Here is a 22,379-nt window from a genome sequence, read left to right as displayed (position 1 = left end):
TATAGTCATCTTTATGCCAATGTGATATGAACTTATCATCATCATAGCCCAGGTTGGCCTCCAGCTCTCAGTCTAGCTCATGTGAACCTCTCATCTTCTTGCTTCCACGTCTTTACTGCTGGGATTACTAGCCTGGGCCGCCATACCTAGTGTACCTGGCTTAAAGAATCAAACCCTGGGCCTTGAGCATGTCAGGCCTATGCTACTGGCTGAACTCTGCCCAGATTTTCATTTTTTTTTTTAAATTAAGAATACTTGTTTATATTTTACAGGTTGTGAGTGTTTCACTGCGAGTATGTACCCCTCATGTGCCTGGTGTGCTTAGAGACCAGAAGAATTACAGAAGGTTGTGAGTCACTGTGTGGCTGCTGGGAATTGAACCCAGGCCCTCTGAAAGAGCAGAAAGAGCTCCTGACCACTGAGCCGTCTCTCCAGCCTCCCCTCCCACCTTCTGTTTTTTTTTTTTCTTTTGTTCGGAGCTGGGGACCGAACCCAGGGCCTTCCTTGCTAGGCAAGCGCTCTACCACAGAGCTAAATCCCCAACCCCCACCTTCTGTTTTTTCTGTAGCCCTGGCTCCTGGCTGGCCTGGAATTTGCTATGTAGACCAGGCTGACCCCAGACTGATGTCTGCCTGCCTCTGCCTTACACAGTCAGCTTCTCCCTTCAGTCTCCCCAACCCGGTCAACACACTGTCTTTACTTTCCAGGCTTCTGCCTTTGCTCATGGTTTGGCTCATGCTGAAGAGCTACCTGAGCGACACCCCTGCCCGAGTCCTTCCTACCACACCAGAAGAGGGCATCAGATCCCTTTACAGATGGTTGTGAGCCACCATGTGGTTGCTGGGATTTGAACTCAGGACCTCTGGAAGAGCAGTCAGTGCTCTTAACCGCTGAGCCATCTCTCCAGCCCCTCCTGACTCTTAACTCCTTTCCTTGAACATTCTGACGCTCATCCTTAGAGCGGGAATCCCACAGAGGTAGGGGGTCCCCTCTCACATCCCACGGCTGCACACATCGCACACACAATGCACATTGGCTGGAGGATGTTTCCGATGTGGCGGCAGCTTCAGGAGAGCAATGTAGTTCTTGCCAGTCCGATCTGTTTCTTTTGGGCCAAAGCAGGGAGAGAAACTCAAATCCAACAGCGTTTACCAATACCACAAAACCTTTATTTCCACCAGGTTCCCAATCAGCCTCTCTTCCCCCTTCCCACCCTGGATCACAGCTTGGTCAGACTCTTTCCCTTTGGCTGGGCTACCCGATTGTCTCCCAGGGGACGAGGGAGGCTTCCTGCCATGTGCCCTTACATGGAGCAGGAGGCAGCCATGGTCCCATGCTGAAGTCCCCCAAAGCCTTCCTGGACATTTCTATTTTCTTCCAGGCACGGCGACCGTGGGGTCCAAGTTGATTGTAGAAAGGTTGGCATTTTCGGGTCGGCTCCATGTAGGGCACTCAGGTGAGCAGATGGGATGAGCCCTCCAGGCAACTGCACGCCGTTCCTGACCCCTCAGACTTGCTAAGGGCTCCGATTAGCCTTATCTTGGGTCTGAGCTTGGAGCTGCCAAACAGTGACCTTGGACAACACACCTACCTATCTAGTTTCTGCTGAGGAATAGATGTGACACAGGGGGGCTACTTTAGTTCAGGGGCTGCGAGGCAGCACCCTTCATGCTCTCCACAATATGTCTTTTATTGCTTTTGACAGACTGTCTATTCCTGAAGCCCACGCTGGACTAAAGACTGCTGCCTTAGTCTCCAAGTGCCGAGACTAAAAGCGTGCGTGTGCCTTCATGCCTAGATCCTGCTTTGTCGTTTACTCGCCTTGTACACAGAGCAAAGGGGCCTTGGTCTTAGCTTGAGACTCACCAGCTGTCTGAGCCCGTGAACTTCTTTCTGCCCCAGCAGTCCGGGATTCTCAGTGCGCTCTCCCATCTTGCTACCTGGCTTTCTGGAGGACAGCCGGCCAGAATGGTCGGTCAGTGAGGGGTCAAGAAATGGCACGGCTGGCAGCTCACGGTCTAGTGTTCTTGCGTGCTGGAAGGAGGCCTGCTACAGCCCCAAAGATGGGGATTTAGACCCAGCTTGAGCCACCTACCAATTTCTGTGTAATTGCAGAAAAGCCCTCTGCCTTCCCTCAGCCTCTCTCTGCTTTCCTTCCTCTCCTGGCCTCTTCTTCTGTTTTCTGTGGTGCTAAGGGGTCAAACCCAGGGCCTTTCCCTGAACTATACTCCAGCCCGGTCTCAACCTTCTCAATGGATGGCTCCTTCCTGTCTCCTCCACAGGTAACTATGCAGATGACATGGGATGAAGGCCTGTGTACATCAAGACGGTCTGCTGCCAGGGTCTGTTGACAATAGAGGGTCTCTGCACCTCCAGTCCCTCTGTAGGACACACTTCCAGGCTGCTTTGGAGGCTCCTGTCTCTAGAAGAGCAGGAAAGCTTTGGGCCAAGTAGCAAGTGACCTCCTGGTCTCTCCACTGGCATGGAGGGAAGAAAATGGAACCGGTGTTGTTGCAAGAAGGTCCTGCCTTGGTGGCCCCTGGGCTTAAGAATCCAACTCTCGGGCCTCCAGAGGATCTGGGGGAGAGGACTCCCAGATGCCTGGTGACCCCTCTGCTTGGGGGAGCTTGCTGGGCCTGCACTGGGGATGACCCCGGGCCTAGACAAACAGCCAGAGCTGGTAGGGGTCACTGGGATTGCAGGGGGCCATAGCTGGCTTTTTGTCCTTGGATGTCAGGCAGGTACCGGATCCTGAGTTTCTGATGAGTTGATCCTAAAAGGCAACACAGCAAAGGGTTAAACCGAGGACAAGGAGACAAGGACAGCTGCTATAAGGCAAAGAATGACCTTCCCTTGAGATGCACGCACCATGGAGATTTAGCCTTATGGCTGTCACAGAAAACTGCAAGACCATGACTGACAGAAAAACCCTTTCAGGGCCTTCCTTTCTCTGGGGTGGCCCACCTCAAAAACTTGGGGCTACAGCTGCCTGCCCCTCTTTTTCTGCTTGTGGTTAATGTTGGCTCTAATCTTTCTGGTAGCCTCATGGCTAAGCCATTCTTTTTCTGAGCTCCGGCTTAGTGACGTCAGTTACTATCTCCTACCTCACAGCCGTGTGGCACAGAGGAAAAGGCCCACTTCCAGTCAGATGTACGGAGGTCTGAATCCCAGCCTGCCATTAGCCAGTGGTGGGGCCTGTGCTTCACACCCGCACATGGAGGCACGTGTGAGCCACCAGTGACTCGACACCTTCCTCTGTTTGGAGTCAGCCTTAACATGTGCATGGCAGAGGGACTCAGGGATCATCGCTGCCTTCTCCACTCTGTTTATCAGCCAGAACCAGGCATTAGTGCACTGTGACCAAGTCCACAGCTACTGTGCATTTCACCCCGTGCTGATCCCATGGTGCTCAGGCAGAGGGCGATGATGAAGAAGATGAAGAGAAAGGAGGAGGAAGAGAAGAAGGAGAAAGAGGAGGAAGAGTAAGAGAGGAAGAAGAGGAGGAGGAAGAGGAAGAGGAGGGGAAGAGAAGGAGGAGGAAGAGAAGGAGGAGGAGAAGGAAGGTGGGGGAGGGGGAGGAGAGAGGACAGGTGTGGCGTTCTGGACTCTCGGTTCCGAGCTTTCTGCGCCACCGACTCACCTGGGTCAGTTCCCATTCCTCGTCCTTGGGCACTTCGCTATTTTTGCCAATGAACTGACAGTTCCTAAGGCCCAGCGTGCTCCCACTGGCATGTAGACACAGCTGCTTCCCGATGTTGTGGCGGAGGTCCCTCTGGGAGGTGTACTCAAAGTACTGGAAGTCAAGACAAAGATGTCCTGTGCAGCAGGTGGGGAGCTTGCCCACTACCTCCCAAAGCCACTGCCCTACAGTGCCAACAAGATGGCTTCCCGGGGGAAGGGAGGAAGCTGTGTATCACCGCCCTGATTATTTCCACGTCACGTTATACTGGATCAATGGTGCGTATAGCTTCAACTGGGAACTAAAATTTTCCTTAGCCTTATCTTAAGCACCAACTATGAAGTCATGCGCTGGAACACTGGCTCTGCTGTTCGGTGCCTGACACGAGTCTCCTTTTGTAGTCCAGGCTGGTCTAGACCTCTGCTGCGTATACCAGGCTGGCCTCAAACTCATGATCCTTCTGCCCCTGCCTTCTGACTACCACAACGTTGCACCATCCAGCCCACAGCACGTACCGTTCCAGCACTGGCTGGTTCTGGGTTTGCTAATAAATTACCACTGAAATAAAAGATATTAACCAGTGAATCGTCCAAAACCATCTTGCAAGCTGGTTGTACCCTAATCTGCTTTCAAAGTAAAATTTAATAATTTTTACTTATTAATTTTAAGTACACTGTAGCTGTCTTCAGACACACCAGAAGAGGGCATCAGATCCCATTACAGATGGTTGTGAGCCACCATGTGGTTGCTGGGAATTGAACTCAGGACCTCTGGAAGAGCAGTCAGTGCTCCTAACCACTGAGCCATCTCTCCAGCTCTGTGTTTAAATCCCTCTTATTTACCAGATCTGGGTACAGATGGCTGAGGGACGGCGGATGGGTAGTGTGTTGGTTAGTCTTTGTTGCCTTGACACTAACTAGGGTCATCTGGAAGAAGAATCTCAACTGAGAAAACTCCCTGTGAGACGGCGGTGACGGTGTGTGAGCAGTGTGTGAGCAAGGCTGTAGGACGTTTCTTGATTAATGATTGAAGTGGGAGGGCCCAGCCGGCTGTGGGACGAGGCACTCCCAGAGCGTCGGTTACCCCTTAGGGATGTGCCTGCGCTGTGGGGTGCGGGTAAGCGTCCAGGATGTCGGTGGTGGCTGTTCAGGGGGCTACTACAGGAGGTGGAGGTAGGGTCAGAATGGTAGGTTCTGGTCAGGGGGAGGGAGATTAAGGGTGAGAGTTGAGTCTATACAGGTGTAGGTGAGAGGGAAAGTGTTCAAGCATTCTCCAGCAGCTAGCTTCACCCACAGCCCTCCCGGTTGGCAACGTCTCCTCACCCTCTAGAGCCCAGCACAGCGCTAGCTCTGGGTCCCTGGTTCAGCCTGCAGACCCTGTCTGTGTGCTGCCCGCAGCAGCAGTGGTACCTCCTCCCCCATCTCCTCCACCGTGGGCCTCAGGAAAGCACTGTTTAAGGCAGGGAAAGGGGGCTCTCGGGAAGAGGAGGCACCCGAGAGGCTGCCCGGGACGAGTATGTTTCCCCTACCTGGTTGCCGCCGAGGTTGTGGCACACGTACATGATGAGAGGCTTTCCCCCACGGTTGTTCTCACCCACATCCAAACACTGACTGGTGCCGAGATTCTTGATCTGCACAAAGGTAAGGCAGGGGAAACGGGACATGGCTCAGCCGGGCAAGGGCCCAACTGGAATGGCTTTCCTCCTCTCCGAGTGAGCCAGATGCCTGATTTGTTCAGAAGCAGAGCTGGGTGTGAGTGAGCGTGCTGCCCAGCAACGTGTAGTAACATGTCTTCATGGGGATTCTCACACGCCTAACACTTAAGAACCGCTACTCGTCGATTCCCCCCTTTATCGGGACTTTAACTACTGGAGCAACTCCCGAATCTTCTCCTCCGCCCTCCGGCCATGTCTCGTCTGTTCCTGGGCTATGACTTCTTTGGGTTGCCACGGTGATGTGCAGGTTAACTTACGGCTCCAGAGAAGGTGGGGTTCAGGTCGGGGACAAACATCTCTGGGTAGACATTGTGCAGGTACCAGGAAAAGTTGTGACAGTGTAGCTGTTCCCTCAGTCGCAGTCTCTCCGAAACGTCACCAAAGTTGTTCTGTCAACGAGTCAGTCCTCCAAAGGGTCAGTGACACAGCCCGGGGAATTCTGTCTGGGCCGAGGCAGCCCAGACACCATGGAGCACCGAGGCTACTCTCTGCTTCTCAGTCCTGCTCAGTGTGGCACTGACTCAGGCCCGCTTGACACGCATGGGGGCGTCACCACCTCACACACACACACACACACACACACACACACACTCTCTCTCTCTCTCTCTCTCTCTCTCTCTCTCTCTCTCTCTCTCTCTCTCTCTCTCTCGTGCCCTGTGACTCCCCAGTCAGACCTCCTGGTCTTCAATCAGAGCCTGTCAGAGTCATTCCTCTGGCCCGGTGGGTTCTCTCCCGATCTTTTCCTTCCTTTTCTCCCCTCTGAGTGATGCTGGGACTCCCCCCACCCCCAGCTCGGGGCAACCGGGGCTCCTCCTCCGAGCCCATGGGGCTAGCTTATAGAATTCTGAGGGATGAAGAGAGACAGGAAGGTAGAGAGGGAAGTTGACCCGGTGCCTCACCTCCTTGGCCATCTTTGCTGCCTGTAAATTTCTCCTGTAGAAAATCTTCTTGTAGTCGTCCATCCAGACCTCAGCCAGGCGCACCTGATTGCGGGCAATAACGCTGGTTCCCTTGGGGAAGGTGTGGGGACTCTTGGTGCGGAACACGTGGCCGACCACAGAGCAGGGGATGATCTCCAGCTGGCCCCCGCACTGCCACACCTGACACAAAGAAGACAGGATGGGGCCTTCAGAAGGGTGGTGGGCAAGCTCTCCCAAGCAGGCCTCTTCAGTTCCCAGGGCATCAGGCCCCAGGTCTTAGATGTAAGTAAATGTTACCCTTTCAATCCCCGAAGAGAGAGATGTTGGCGGGTAACCCTTAGGGTATGGCTACCCTTTTCCGGGCTCTCTGCCTGCGTACGCTGGCTCACTCTTGGTTATTGTGGACACAGAGTCCTGATGTTACCATGGTTCACTTCGGAGAAGAGGCAGCTGGCTAATTCTACGCTATGAACGCACTATGGTCCCTGGACTCTGACCCAGAGACGGGATGGCTTACCTAGGAGGCACAGAAAGCCTGGCCTCCCCCAGATCAAAGCTTGGGTCAGTGGTTCCTGCTCACTGGGCCTGGAGCACGCACGTCAGTTTTTGAGGAGAGATCAGGGTCTGAGGTTCACTGAACGGTGTGAACCAGACACTGACTGGTGGCCTCTCTCTGTGACAGTGGGCTGGCTAAAGACATCTGTCCTGCTGCTTGGTCTCTTTTGGGTGAGGTGCCTGCTATTCACTTTGCCGTGGCAGCAACAAGAAATCCACTCACAGCTACGGTGACATCAGAAGGCAATCATGTGCTTAATACAGGCAGACACCGAGAGAGGACTCCATTAACGAGTTCATTTTCCTATTACTTGCTGACTGGCTTGGGGATTCATGCAGCTTTTAGAAGCGACCCCTCCTGACCCATCTTGATTTGCCTCATTCTTGGAATTCCTCTGTGTTCTGCCTCCATCAGAATTGGGCTCCACCTCTTATCCCCCAGTTAGGAAGAACTCACTGGAAGCTCATGGGGAATCCAAAGGTTCCCAGGGCGGGCGTCTCTGACTCAGGAAGAGGGGCCTGAGTTTTCTAACGTGGAGGATGGTGACTACTCCCTGACCTGGTTTCATCATAGAAACTGTCCGTTAACTAAGCTTGATCCTTAATGGCTTCCATTATCCCTCACTCTCGGAGTTTCCGTCCTGGAACTTATTTTGAGCCATCGGGACTCCTCGTGGCCCTAGCAGGGAGAGTGGAGCCCTGTCAGAAAGCAGACACCCTTTCCAGATCCGACACCCTTGAAGCTGTCCCTGCCCGACAATGCCTGTGTAGCCATCCCTGAGAGGCTGGGGTTTCCCTCTTCATCCTCACCCGGAAGGACATTTCCACATTCTCCCCTCCCCAGATCTCCATCTGGTTATCATAGGTACCGATGTGCTCAAAGTAGGCCTTGGAGATGGAGAAGAGGCCGCCAGCAAACGTTGGGGACCTGGAGGACAGGGGGAGAGAGCACAGGGTTCATCAGTAGATGCAGGCAGGGAGGGCTGGTGGCCAGCTTCCCTCTGAGGCCTCCCACTGCATGTCCTGCTCCTGCTGGGTCATGCAGCCCCTCCACTAACTTCCATTGTACCCTCCTCCCCTTCTTGAACTGGGTCCAGGAGAGAGGCAGTCGGCAATGCTCTCTTAAATGGACTCCATCTGTTCAACTGGGGATGTAGGAACCATACCCAGCAGGGCCTGAGAGCACGGCTGCATCTGGAGCTGGGGGATCAGTCTAGAGTGAGGGAGGAGCAGTCTAGAGAGAGGGGGAGGAGTCTAGAGAGAGAGGGATGAGTCTAGAGTGAAGGGGAGAAGTCAAGAGGGAGAGGGAACAGTCTAGAGGGAGGGGGAGCAGTTTAGAGTAAGGGGGGAGCAGTCTAGAGAGAGGGAGAGGAGTCTAGAGAAAAGGGGAGGAGTCTAGAGAGAGGGGGAGGAGTCTAGAGAGAGAGGGATCAGTCTAGAGTGAGGGGGGAGAAGAGGGAGAGGGAGCAGTCTAGAGTGAGGGGGAGCAGTCTAGAGAGATATGGGAGTCTAGAGAGATGTGGAGCTGTCTAGAGAGATGGGGGAGCAGTCTAGAGAGATGGGGAGCAGTCTGGAGGGAGGGGGAGCAGTCTAGAGAGAGAGGGAGGAATCTAGAGAGATGGAGCAGTCTAGAGAGGGGAAGGAGTCTGGGAGGGAATCGGTCTAGAGTGAGGGGGAGGAGCAGTCTAGAGAGGGGGGAGTAGTCTCTATTTTCTGTCTTGGTGTGATTAAAAGCAAGTCTGTCACCTTCAGAAGCACCCTGGGACAGTCAGGATCCACATCCCTTCCGGGACTACATGGTCACAGCATTAGCTGGGGCGTAGTCTGCTAATGTGCTTTGGACAGGGGACACTGGTGAGTGGAGGTGCTCCTGGTAACTGAGGGGGAGGGAGAACTCGGTTCTGACTGTCAGACAAAGGCAGGGAGGCACAGACCTGAGTCAAGACACTAGGCCAGTGAAGAAGGCAACCTCCTGGAGTGCAGCCATGGGGATTCTTTGCACCTGCTCTTGTCTTTCTGGTGCTGCTTCTACAGCCATTTTCAGCTGGGAAACCCTCACACTTGGGCTGGCTTTCCTGTGACCACTTCTGTCTTCTTCCAGAGGTCCCGAGCCTGCCCAAGTAGCACCGGGAAGGCTCTGAGAAGCCTAGAACTCCACATGAACACTCCGAGCTAGCCTGCTCTTGATAGTCTGAGAGGATCCCCAAGACTGAGGGGGTCCCTGACAAATTAGCTTCGAGGTTAAATGCCGCCCAGGAACGTCCCTGTAGACTCATCCCAACAGGTGGCGGCCTCTAAGAAACACCTGTATATCCTGTCCTACTTCCTGGGACCCTGTGTCTCTTAGCTCTCGCTCCAGCCATCCATGGCTCCAAGAACAAGCATGTGAGGTAACTCCGACAGGACCGTTGGAGAACCACCTCAAGAAGTGCTTCTAGCCAGCATTTTGTGCTGCCAGGGCACCTGGGCCAAGTGACACATTCATCCTCAAACATTGTCTCTTTGTCCTCCGGTTGGACGGTCCGTTAGTGACGGGTGGGAGCCAGGGCCCTGCCCTTAACCGTACTGCTGTGTGCCTGGCCCCGGTCTGGGTGCGGTAAGGGTTTGTTGCTATAACACACCAAACAAAGGCTCCTTAAAGGAGCAGAGAGCCAGCAGGGAGTGCTGACTTCTTCCTCACCCGTCTTCTTTCCTTTCTTCCTTTTGTTTTTCAAGATGGGGGCCTAACTATAGCCCAGGCTGTACTGGAACTTTATATTGGTAGCTCAGGCTGGCCTAAAATTCATCATGATCAGGACAGAACAGCGGCACACAGAATCCAAACCACAGGACAACCTTATACGTCACCCCCGACCCTTTAGTTTGAGATGAAGGTTTAAAACAGAAACACGGGGGCTGGGGAGATGGCTTGGTAGCTAAGGTGCTCCCCATGCAGCTGTGAGGACCTGAGTTCTGATCCTGAAACACCAGATGAACTCTAAGAGGGCATGACAGCCTGCCAGGGACTCAAGCCTCAGGATCCCCAGAGCAAGCGGGCTAGCAGCCCCAGCTATGCTGGTGAACTCTGGGTTTAAGTGGGAGACACTGCCTCAGTGAACAAAGTGGACGATCAATTACGGACGACTCCCAATATCAACCCGGGGTACAGAAACACACAGCAGAGGCACCCACCTACACATGTGCCTGAACACGCTAAACGTGTGTGTGTGAGTACAGACAGACATGCGCACACGCACACACACAGACGAAAAATCTGTAGGGTTTGGGCAGGCAAGGAACAAGAGCGGCGAGCCTCTGTGGGCCTTATGTGGCACGATAGTTTTCTGCTATCTAGCCTGGCTGCTTGATTTCAAAGGCTCTCAACCCTTTGGAGGTCAAACGACCCTTTCTTTTTTCTTTTCTTTTCTTTTTTTTTTTGGCTCTTTTTTTCGGAGCTGGGGACTGAACCCAGGGCCTTGCGCTTCCTAGGCAAGCACTCTACCACTGAGCTAAATCCCCAACCCCCAAACGACCCTTTCACAGAGGTCACACATCTGCTATCCCACATGCCAGATGTTTACATTATGATTCACACCAGTAGCAAAGTTACAGTTATGAAGTAGCGATGAAAATAATTTTATGGTCGTGGGGTGGGGGTCACCACAACGTGAGGTTGCAGCATTGGGAAGGTTGAGGACCACTGCTCCATGGAGAATGGTTTTGTTTGTTTTTTGAGATGGGGGTCTCTTGAGCTGGAGAGCCAAGGATAACCTTGAGTTTCTGATACTGTCTTCCCTCCCAGAGGTAGGGTTGCAGCTATGCACTATGGGGCTCAGTTCGGCATCTACATTTAGAAACAATTATTAAAAACACAGAACCTAACCTCTCCAAAAGGACGCCACTAGACTATATATGTAGGTGGCTGGGAGAGACTGTTATGACGTGACCCTTTAATGAAAAGTTCAGGGCAACTGTAAAAGCTTCAACCTGCGTTTGTTCATTCTCCCCCACCCCGCCCCATCCCGCCCCACCCCTACCCCAGATGGAGCCTAGGGCTTTGCACTTGCTGGGCAGATCTTCAACCACTGACCACTGAGCTGTACCTCAGCACCTCAAACACTTTACTTTTGAGACACTGTTTCACTGAATTTCCCAGGTGAGCCTTGAACTCACAGTCGCCCAGACAGTCCTTGAGTTTGTGATCCCCTTGTCTTGGCCTCCCGGGAAGCTGGGATTCCGTGCCAGCTAGTTGTAGCTTGACACAAGCTAAAGTCATCTGAGAGGAGTGAGCCTCAACTAAGAAAATGCCTCCGTAAGGTCTGGCTGTCCGCAAGCCTAAATTAGTGATTTATGGGGGAGGGCCCAACCCATGGTGGATGGTGCCACCACTGGGCTGGTGGTCCGAGATTCTATAAGAAAACAGGCGGAGCAAGCCAGGGTGGGCAAGCCAGTAAGCAGGACCCCTCCATGGGTTCTGCATCAGCTCCTGCCTCCAGGTTCCTGCCCTGTGTGAGTTCCTGTCCTGACTTCCTTCAATGATGAACATCGATACGGAAGTGTAAGCTGAATAAACCCTTTCCTCCCTAACTTGCTCTTGGCCGGGTGTTTCATTGCAGCAGTAGAAACCCTAAGACAGATTACAAGTGTGCAACACCAGGCCCAGCACCTGTTTTCCGGGAGCCTGTGCGTTCCTATTACAATGCTTGTTCAACGCTGCCTCCCGCCGCAGCATCTCTCACCCCTCAACCCCCAGCCTTCTAGATGTAGGGGTTGAAGAACGGCGTGAAGATACGAAGCTTGGCAGAGAGCCAGGTAAATGGGAGCAAGCGGTCATGGTTGAGGTGGTGAGGTCCATGCTAAGGCACACAAATGCATACAAGGATGGGTCCCTGCCTACCCTGTGCTAGCTTCGGGATCTGAGGTAACCACTTGCTGCCACTGGCTTCCTTAGTCTCACTTGTAAGAACAGGCTAACCAAAGGACCCACTTCATAAGGAGTGTGGTCTGACAAAGTGCCTAGCAGATGTTGGGGTGGGATGGTACAGGAGCCGGGTGGGTGGAGGCCAGGGTGGGGGGCAGCATTCAGTTAAGTCCTTACTTGATGGGGTAGGTCTCATCCTTGCGTCTCTGCTTCTCGTGTTCAGGGAGCATCTCCCAGCCAAAGGTCAGGCTCCAGTCGAAGTTGCCCCGGCTGTGGGCTTTGCCTCTCCGCACGGGTTTGGAGAACTGGAAGGTGTTAAGGTCGATGGTGACGATGTCCGGGCTCACCACCGCTGTCTTGTCTTCAGCGATTCGAGCCAGGAGGGGCTCCAGCCAGCCGTGGAAACACTCACCTGCAGACCCAGGTAAGAAGGTGAGGGTCAGGGGTCTGGCTGCCCTTGAACCCTCTACCTTCGGAGGAAATGGTGTACAGGGAGGAAAGAGAGGGTGCACAGCAAGTTCCACAGCTGTAGGGGACACAGAGGATCTCTTGATAGGTGGAGGTGGCTTTGGAAGGGTAGGTAGGCTTTGGAGGGAGCAACTTGTCAGCACAAACCAGTGCAAATCGCTAAGGACCTGGAGGGGTTACCTCCAGGGTTTTCGGTCCCTACCCCGGGTGTAGGCTTCTGAATGGCTCTTCTTCCTCTAGGACTTGTGTGCCTCAACTCCCAGCTCAAAGTATAGAACAACCCTCCCCCACCACACTCGCCAGCCTTTGGGGATCTCCTTCGAAGCAAGGCAGCCTCAAACTCTCAGTGTTCCTCCTGCCTGTGCCACCACATGTGGAGACAGCAGGCACAGGCCACACGCCTCTTGACTGTCCTGGGACTCAGGTTCTACATGGTTTTATCATTTCAGATTATTTTTTTTTTTTTGTTTTCTGTTGATCACCATTTTTGTCTGCTTGTAGTTCTGGGTGCCTTGTGCCTGCAGAGGTCAGAAGAGGGCACCGGATCCCCTAGAACTGGAGCTATGGAAGTTGTGAGCCGCCACGTGGGTGCTGGGAATCGAACCCTGGTTCTCTACAAGGGCAAATGTTTTTAACCTCTGCGCCATCCTTTGAGATCAATTTTTACTTTTATTTTAGTCATATTTTGTTAGGTGAGTAAGGAAACAGAGACTCCATTAGTGGTAGAGTCGAAAGGGAACCAGTGTCCAGAGTTTTCTGGTTTCTTTTGTTCTTCTAGGAAACTTCCTGCAGGGACAGTCTTCGTCTCAGTCAAGGGGGAGGCCCTTTTAACAGAAAAGTTGTTTACAGTGGGACAGGGATTCTCCTCAGTGGTAACCACTGTTTAGGGCCAGCTGTTCTGAGACGCCAAGTCTCAAGGCTGTGCTCTCTGGAGAACCATGCCGGGAGTCAGTGTGAGGGAGGGGCAGGAGTGGGTGAGCCTCAAGCTTCTTTACTCCTAAAAGAGAAGGACAGGAAGGTCCCGGTCCCCTCCTCATCTGCCTGTGGCGATGAGCAGGTACCCAGGCCTCCTGGCACCCGGTGGGCATGTCCTACTCACAGTGCGCGTCCAGGAACGTGAGCACCTCAGCCTGCGCCACACTGGCACCCAGCAGCCGGGCCGTGATGAGCCCCTTCCGCTCCTGCTGTCGAACCACGCGCACGATCTGCAGCTGTTGAACGTACCGTTCCAGCTTCTCCTTCAGGTGCTCTGGAAGGGACAAGGCCACTGTTACTGTCGCCAGCCCCTCGCTAATCCCCTGTGGGTGTTACGCCCAAGTACTCCCAAGAACTGCCCACAGAAGGCGAGGGCAGAGATGGGAAGGCAGGTTGGCAGGAAACCCTGCCCGTGGCCAGGCCCCTTTGAGAACATGTCTGCCAGCATGGGCCCCATGTCTGTGGCCATCTTCCCTCACTGAGGTGTTGGGAATTAAACCCGGGGCCCTGTGATTGCCCGGTAAGTGCTCCAGCACTAAGCTACGCTACCCAACCTTTGACTTTATGTTCTCTGTGTATGGGACTCTTTAAGGAGAGTAAAACAGGCCAAACAGATTTAAAATACTAAAAGGGGCAGTGGGTAAAGCTCGGTGGGAGGCACCTGCCTAGCATGGACTCCTCTCCAGCACTGTGATGTCTAGAGAGAAATCAGATTCTAGAGACAGAGTCAAAGGGAGCCCAGGCTGGCCTTGAACTCCACCTCCCCTCTCAAGTGCTGGGCATGCCCATGAAGAATGTATACTTTTCATAGGATAATAATAACAACAATAACAAAACACACACACACACACACACACACACACACACACACACAGGGGCCCTGCTGGCCTGCACTCCCTCTTGCACAGAAGGGAGGCCCCTCTGCTGAGGTCAGTGGACCCTCCTGAGGAAACATTCTGCCCCCTTTTTCTGCTCCACGCACAGATCAAGCCTCAGGACCTTCTTTTGGCTCTTCTCTTTGTGGAGAATAATGGAGAGGCTTTTTCTGACCATGGTGGGTAGAGATCCCTGAGGACCGTGGGATCCCATCTGAAATCCTCAGGACACCAAACACAGTTTTACTTCGAAGGACTCCATCTTGAAACATCACCCACCTTTATGTTTGAACTGTGATTTCTGTTGATCAGTTTGACTGGTTTGGAATTTGCTCTGTAGACCAGGCTGGCCTCGAACTCACAGAGATCCCCCTGCCTCTGCCTCCCCAGTGCTGCAATTAAAAAGACATTGCACCACTACATCCAGCTTATGGCCTGTTGTTTTTGTTTTTTTGTTTTTTTAAAAGATTTTATTTTTAAATTATGCATTTGGGGCTGGAGAGATGGCTCAGCGGTTAGGAGCACTGACTGCTCTTCCAGAGGTCCTGAGTTCAGATCCCAGCAACCACAAGGTGGCTCACGACCCTCTGTAATGGATCTGATGCCCTCTTCTGGTGTCTGCAGACAGCGACAGTGCACTCACACACATGAGATAAGTAACTCTCTAAACTATGGCTGTGTCTGTCTGTGCATGCGAATACAGGGTTGCAGAGGATGTTGGGCCCTTGGAGCTGAAGTTAGAGGCAGGTTTGAGGTGCCCAGGGTGGCAATATCAGGTCCTCTGGAAACCCAGTGTGTGCTCTTAACTCCTGAGCCGTCTCTCCAGCCCTCCCCTGTCCTTAACTGTGTAAACCGGAGGTGCACGTTGTTTCAGCAATGGAGGTCGGCTGTGACAATGTGTCCTTCCCCTTCTGATTGTGGACTCACAACTGGGCCTTCCTCTGTATACAATGCTTTGTAAGTCACAGGTCCTGAAAACAATTAGTGGGTTGTCACTAATACACACACATACACACACACTTGAACACCTACTATGTGCCAGTCACTAAACAGGTGCCTTCATGCTGGCTTCATTTCTGCATGTTACTAATCTCTCTCTCTCAAACACACACACACACACACACACACACACACACACACACACACACACACACACTTGAACACCTACTATGTGCCAGTCACTAAAGCAGGTACTTTCATGCAGGCCTCATTTCTGCATGTTACTAATCTTTCTCTCTCTCTCTCTCTCTCTCTCTCTCTCTCTCTCTCTCACACACACACACACACACACACACACACACACACACACACTTGAACACCTACTATGTGCCAGTCACTAAAGCAGGTGCTTCCATGCTGGCTTGGTTTTTGCATCTCTCTACTAACCTCACACTGTGGAATAGGGCACACCTACCTTCCCCAGGGTCAACAGACAGAAAGCTAAGACTTGGAGCTCAGGTTACCCCAGTAGCCATGATGGCAACGGGATCCTAACCAGTCTCTGTGAGAAGATGAACCTCCTCTAGGAGCTCAGAGGGCACCCACCGGGACTTAATGAGTGTGAGTTTCTTGGGTTGGGAGTGTCTCCCCCACCCTCAGTATAAGAGGCTAAGCCTCTCTTTGGTCACTGCTCAGGAGAGTGGAGCTCCAGGAAAAGAAACTATAATTTGAAACTTGGACTCTTCTCTTTGCCTTCTCCAGCCCTTCTGGTAGGCAGGTGTTCCTGACCCACTGCCCTTGCAAATGAAACATTCAGTCACCCCAGAAGGGGACTTGACTTGCTCCAGAAGCAGAGCCTCTTGTCTCTGGTGCCAGGACCTGGCCGCTCCAATTTAGCCTTACATGGTGGCTTTGGCACGGCAGTGACTTGGCAAGTGTCTGTAATGTTGAGGCTGGACACTGGCCTTCGTAGGGAGGGCTTGCCATCATGGGACGTGTGAACCACAACCTGGCCACAGCCTGGTGCTGCTGACAGGAAGGGAGGAACCCAGCTGGGTCTTCATCCTCTCAGCAGCTCAGCGGAAGCCTCTCTGAGACCCCACTTAAGTCTGTCCACAGGAAGCTTGTGGTAGAGATAGTTCACGGGTAAGCATCACAGGAAGCGGGTTGTGTGGTAAGACGGTGAGAAGCACTGAGCTGTGACTTCCAGGGCCCTGTGCTGTACAGCTCTCCCACGCCTTCCTTTCAGTCTCGGGAGGCTAGGCCAGAGACCGCTGGTTCTGGGCCTCAGGCCCTGTCAGGAGAGCCAGACAACTCCCTGGAATAGTCCGCTATCTGTCTGTCTTACCTGCTGTTTGTCCCACCTCTGGAGTTACTAGAAAAAAGACCCAGGACAGAATGTAGCACAGCTGAGCAGAGAGACAGGCAGGCCAGCATACGTCCCTCAAATTTAGGTTCCATAGTCTGCCTCTACCACTCAACCTTACTCCTCAGGGTGAGATGCCACAGACAGGTAAATGCCCTCTCTTCTACCCTGTGCAATCCACAGCACACACTGTGCAGCCCACAGTCCACACTGCACAGTCCACAGCATACACTATGAAGCCCATGGTTCACACTATGTAGCCCATGGCTCACAGTGCACAGTCCACAGCACACACCACACAGTCCACAGCATACACTATGAAGCCCATGGTTCACACTATGTAGCCCATGGCTCATACTGCACAGCCCACAGCTTACACTACAAACCCCACAGTTCACACTATGCGCCCATGGCTCACATTGCACAGCCCACAGCTCATACTACAAAGTCCACAGTTCACACTATACAGCCCATGGTTCATAGTGCATAGCCCACAGTTGACACCATGCAGCCCATGGTTCACACTGTGCAGCCCACAGCTCACACTACAAAGTCCACAGTTCACACTATACAGCCCATGGTTCACACCGCATAGCCCACAGTTCACACTATGCAGCCCATGGCTCATATTGCACAGCCCACAGCTCACACTACAAAGTCCACAGTTCACACTATACAGCCCACGGTTCACACTGTGCAGCCCATGGTTCACACTGTGCAGCCCATGGCTCACACTGCACAGCCCACAGCTCACACTACAAACCCCACAGTTCACACTATGCAGCCCATGGCTAATATTGCACAGCCCACAGCTCACACTACAAACCCCATGGTTCACACTGTGCAGCCCACGCTCACCATGCTTTCGGTCAGTGACAGCCCCAGGGCTTCCCTCCTAGCGTTGCTGTCTTCACTTGGGTGTCTGACAGAAAGCTACCCTGCCTCCAACCTGAACAAAACCCTCCACCTCAGTCCGTGTCCCTACCCAGTCTCCCCACGTGACCTCAGCATCATCATCCCCGTTAGCTGCTCTGAAGCCAGACTGAATTCTCCCTGCCCCTCCCACTATGGGATCAGTTTTTAACCCCTTCCCATGGTCGCCCTAGCTATAACAGTGAACTCCTCTCCCAGCCTCTACTCCACATTGTCTTCCAGAATGGGCTAGATATGGAAGCCTCCTTAAACTGCAGTTTCCTTGCCTGAGAGGCAGAGGCAGGTGTGGGACCAGCCTGGTCTACAGAGTGAGTTCTGGGACAGCCGGAGCTACACAGAGAAGCCCTGTCTTGAAAAACACCAAAACCAAACCAAACCAAACCAAACCAAACCAACCACCCAACCACCCCCAACGCCCCTGCAGATTCCTCTGTCTTTATTACTGTCTGATGGTGCTGGAGTCAAGGTTCAGAGCCTCAGGCATGGTGGGGCGAGCTCTATCACAGAACGTCATCCTAACTCCAATTCTCGCCACTTTCTCTTTAGAGTCTCTCAGCCAGGATGGCCTCCAACTCTCTCTTTTTTGAGCTTAGAATACAAGTACTTCATGCGTATGATGTTTCTGCTTGCCTGTACGTCTGAGCATCACGTTCTGTGTGTATCACGTTATACAGGCATTGTGCTATGTGTTGTATCCGTGGAGGCCAAAGGCAGGTGCTGGACCCCCTAGAATGGGAGTAACGGACAGCTGTGACCGGCCAGCTGGCTGCTGGGAACGGAGCCTGGGTCCTCGGAAAGACCAGCCAGTGCTCTTAAGTGTTGAGTCGTCTCTCCTTCAGCCCTTGCCATCTCTCCTGCCCCTGGTTTCAAGACCGTCACATACGGGAGGGCGACCTTGAGTTTCTGATCCCCTCGTATCCACCTCCGGCGGCCACCGCATTACAGGTATGTGACGTCACGCTTGGTTAATGCCGTGCTGTGGGTTGAACCCGGGGCCTTGTGCGTGCTAAACAAGCACTGTATTAAGTGAGTTATATTCCTGGCTTCCCCTTCCCCACCCCCGCCCCAGAGTTATTACTTAAAACTGTCAATCAGATCGTTTCTATCTCAGCTTGTTTTTTTTTTTTCTGTTTTTTTTTTTTGTTTTTAAGACACGGTGTCACTCTGTGGTCCAGGCTCCCACCCTAGCCTGCTGCAATGAGATACGTTTACTGACAATGTCTTAAAGGGGCCAGGGAGTTGACTTAGTGAGCTGAGGTGCTTGCTATGTGTGCCTGACAGCTGGAGAGGCACAGCCTGGGTAAGAACCTTTGCTGCTCTGGCAGGGCAGACACTTTTAATTTGGTTACACTTGGGGCTGCCTATAACACCACCTCCAACCCTCTTCTTGCCTCTGTGGGTGCTACACGCGCACACACATATCCACACACGGACATATTCACGTATACATAAAAAAAAATCCTATTAAAAACAAAACAAAAGCAGAGCTATTAGGGAGATGTTCAGCAATTAGAGCACTTCCTGTTCTTGCAGAGGACCCGGGCTTGGTTCCCAGTACTGACATGGTGGTTCGCAACCATCTATAGCTCGAGGTCTAGGGGACACAGTGCCCTTTTCCAGCCTTTGTGGGTACCGTGTATGTGCATGGTATTCCTCCATACACTCAGGCAAGACACTCGTATACATAAAACAATTAATAATACAAAATGTAATAATTTTCTGTCTTTTCAACTAAAAAAAAAAAAAAAATTAAGCCTCCGAGAAGACAGGCAGGGCAGTCAAAAAGTGAAGTGTGGGCTCCGGTTCTGTGTGTAACAGGAGCCGGTGAATCTGATCCAACAGTCACCTGTGTGGGTGTAGACTGCTGTCTGTCAGCAGGTGAGGGCGGGTGAAAGACAAGGCTGGAGCCTGTGATTGGACAGTAGAAAAGGAGGGCGGGCTGAGAGTTTTTGACAGGCGGGAGAGAGAGGATGGAGGGGAGAAGAAAGGAAGATGGAGGAAGAGAAGGAAGGCCCAGATCCGTGTGGCTTTAAATAGCCACAGGTAGCTATGAATATCATATAAGGGATGGATTATTACAGGATGATTTGTCCAATCTAAGTGAGTAGCTTATATCAATATCAACTGGCTCTGAGTTCTTTGTTTGGGCACTTTGTGGGTTGTGAATTTACTGATACAAATCTGATAAATTTCAAGCCTCTAGAGTTGTGATTTTACCATGTCACAGGGGTTTGTGACAGCTAACAGCGAGATGGGGAGTCGCTGCGTGGGGGTAGCCATGGAGGTGGTGAGACCGCTGAGGCCAGAGAATAGCCAGTGATAGCATGAGATGGTGTATTTTTGATTACTGAACGTAGCATATGGGCATTTTTATCCTGTGTGGACAGACGTGCCAAGATTGTTTTCCTGTTCCCCAGTGAACAGCACTCAGAGAGGCCTGGAGCAGGGCATTTCAGAGACCGGGCACACCGTCCCTAGGCTCATATGTGGACATGTGGCAGTGAATGTCACCACGGCAAGGATAGCTCTCCAGTAAGGGAAACAGCATAGATTCTCAAAGTGGGACCCAGAAAATAAGGGGGACCAGCTAGAGGTCTCGGGTGAGGATAGAAGTGTCCTTAAGAGTGAGGTGGCGAGGCTGAAGAGATGGCTCAGTGGTTAGGAATTCTGGATGCTCTTACAGAGGACCCAGGTCTGATTCCCAGTACCCTCAAGGGGATGCTCAACCATTAATTCCAGTTCTGGATAATCTTCTGGCCTCTAAGGGCACCAGGTGCACACATGGTACACAGACATGCACACAGGCAAGACATTTATATACAGAAGGAAAAGAAGGAGGAGGAAGAGGAGGGGGAGGAAGAGGAAGGGGGTCACTGTCCCCGGCAAATGTAGGAGGTGACAGAGAAAACACAGGTCTGAAATCTGGATAGTGACAGTTCCATGCTAAGAGCATGTTCTGCTCTTGTAGAGGGGACCTCAGTGTGGATCCCAACATCCACATCAAATGCTATTCAGAACCACTGTAGGGCTGGAGAGATGGCTCAGCAGTGAGAGCACTGGCTGCTCTTCCTAGAGGTCCTGAGTTCAAATCCCAGCAACCATGTGGTGGCTCACAGCCATCTGTAATGGGACCCGATGCCCTCTTCTGGTGTCTGCAGACAGCTGCAGTGTACTCACATACAGAACCACCTGTAACCCCATCTCCAGGGATCCTCTGGTTTCCTAGGGCACCTGCACTCACACATTCATACCCACACCCAGTCACACATGTATATATACACACATATATAATACAATTAAAAATTACACACACGGGCTGGAGAGATGGCTCAGCGGTTAAGAGCACCCGACTGCTCTTCAAGAGGTCATGAGTTCAATTCCCAGCAACCACATGGTGGCTCACAACCATCTGTAAAGGGATCCGATGCCCTCTTCTGGTGTATCTGAAGACAGCTACAGTGTACTCAATATATAATAAATAAATAAATCTTTAAAAAAAAAAATTACACACACACATGCACACACACACACACATGCACACACACACATGCACACAACACACACACACACACACACACACACACACACACACACACACACACACACACACACACGGTTTGAGAACATAGGCTGCTCACTGCTATGAAGAGGTACTGTCCTAGTTAGTCTTTCTCTCACTTTCCTTCCTTTCCTTTCGTCTACTTGACACAAGCTAGAGATATCTGAGAAGAAGCCTCCGTAAGATTGGCCTGTGGACCAAAGCCTGTGGGACAGTTTCTTAGTGATCAAATATGGGAGGGCCCAGATCGCTGTGGGTGGGGCCACCCTGGTCAGGTGGCCCTGGGTGACATAAGAAGGCTGACAATCTATGCAAAGGAAACCAGTAAGTTGTATCCCTATGGCTTTGGCTTCGAATCCTTCCTCTGGGTTCTTGCCTTGGGTTCTTGCCCTGACTTCCCTTCATGGTGGACAACAACTAGAATCTGAAACAAACCCTTTCTTTTGGGTTTATTCGGTTTATTGAAACAAACAAGCCAAAAGCAACAACAAGAAAAAACATGCTTTTGGTCATGGTGTTTTATCACGGCAATAGAAATCCCAACTATGACAGAAACTGGTACCAGGAACGGGGTTTGGGGGAAACAGACATGTTTTGGGGGAGGATGGTGGATGGACTTTGGAGCCTCAAGAGGCCATTTCCTGAGGGTTGCTATGGCGACCTAGAAGTCAACGCTGAGAACAGCGTAGATGATGGAGGCCTGGCCTGTGAGGTTCCACAGGGAGTCTGAGGGTCCCTCTAACATGATACTGGGGCCTTGAGATATTTTGAGTTAAGAATCTGTGTTTCTGGTCAGCTCAGGTTGAAGACTTGGCTGTGATTAACGAGAGACCAGAACCACTCACGTGAAACCTTTGCTTGCTAGGACAATGGATGCTGGCCAGCTGGGGCTGAAGAATCAGCTGTGACTAAGAGGCCAGTGTCATCGAAGCAGACACCTCTGGGAAGGGTTTCCTAGGGTCACTGCACAGAAGCTGTGGTTCAGCGAGGGCCAAGGCTGCATCTTGTGCCGCAGCTGAACCTGCTCATAGGTGAAAGTCACCCAGGTGGTACTGGTTTTAAAGGCATCAAGGGTCATGGAGAGCAGCTGAGGTTTGGCACTGTGAGAGGTCAGGGGAGGTCACTGGTGAAGGTGCTGCTGCTTCAGTGTCTGAAGCTGCCCCAGGGCGAAAGCGGTCATGGAGAGGCACTGAGGCTTGGACCAAGTTAGGGTCCTGGAACAGAGCCCAAGAGGAGCTGTTGGTGAAGGTACAGCCCAGTTGTGTGCAGACTCCAGCATTTTAGAAACTCCAGTAATAAGCAGCCGTGGAGTGGAGTTGGCCCAAGTCTGTGATAGGAGTGTGCGGTGAATGTCGGAGCTAGAGAAACAGAGCCTTTCAGAGTCCAGAAGGCCGTGAGTTTCTGATGTCAGACAATGATCTGTTTACACTTCTAGACTTGGGTTTTGCTTGGACCTGATTCTCCCATCTCAGAGTCTTTGACTCGATTGTGATTTC

The 22,379-nt window shown here is 52.2% G+C and overlaps 1 protein-coding gene across 3 annotated transcripts in view; it reads right to left on the bottom strand.

Moving 5' to 3' along the window:
* Positions 1-1,147: 1,147 nt before the first annotated feature.
* Positions 1,148-22,379, bottom strand: part of Galnt6 (polypeptide N-acetylgalactosaminyltransferase 6) — a 38,436-nt gene continuing 17,204 nt past the window's right edge. For all 3 annotated transcript variants that reach the window (XM_032885169.1, XM_032885171.1, XM_032885177.1), the window contains exons 5-12: positions 13,336-13,485; positions 11,946-12,180; positions 7,679-7,796; positions 6,293-6,493; positions 5,651-5,782; positions 5,208-5,309; positions 3,641-3,793; positions 1,148-2,773 (exon numbers count right to left, since the gene is read on the bottom strand). In XM_032885169.1, coding sequence (XP_032741060.1) covers positions 2,660-2,773; positions 3,641-3,793; positions 5,208-5,309; positions 5,651-5,782; positions 6,293-6,493; positions 7,679-7,796; positions 11,946-12,180; positions 13,336-13,485 — 1,205 coding nt within the window. In that variant the 3' untranslated portion in view covers positions 1,148-2,659. The remainder of the gene's footprint in view (positions 2,774-3,640; positions 3,794-5,207; positions 5,310-5,650; positions 5,783-6,292; positions 6,494-7,678; positions 7,797-11,945; positions 12,181-13,335; positions 13,486-22,379) is intronic.

This window comes from Rattus rattus, chromosome 1, assembly GCF_011064425.1.
Source record: "Rattus rattus isolate New Zealand chromosome 1, Rrattus_CSIRO_v1, whole genome shotgun sequence".
Lineage (NCBI taxonomy): Eukaryota > Metazoa > Chordata > Mammalia > Rodentia > Muridae > Rattus > Rattus rattus.
Note: the sequence above shows the minus strand (reverse complement) of the source record. Positions and strands in the feature narration are given on the sequence as shown.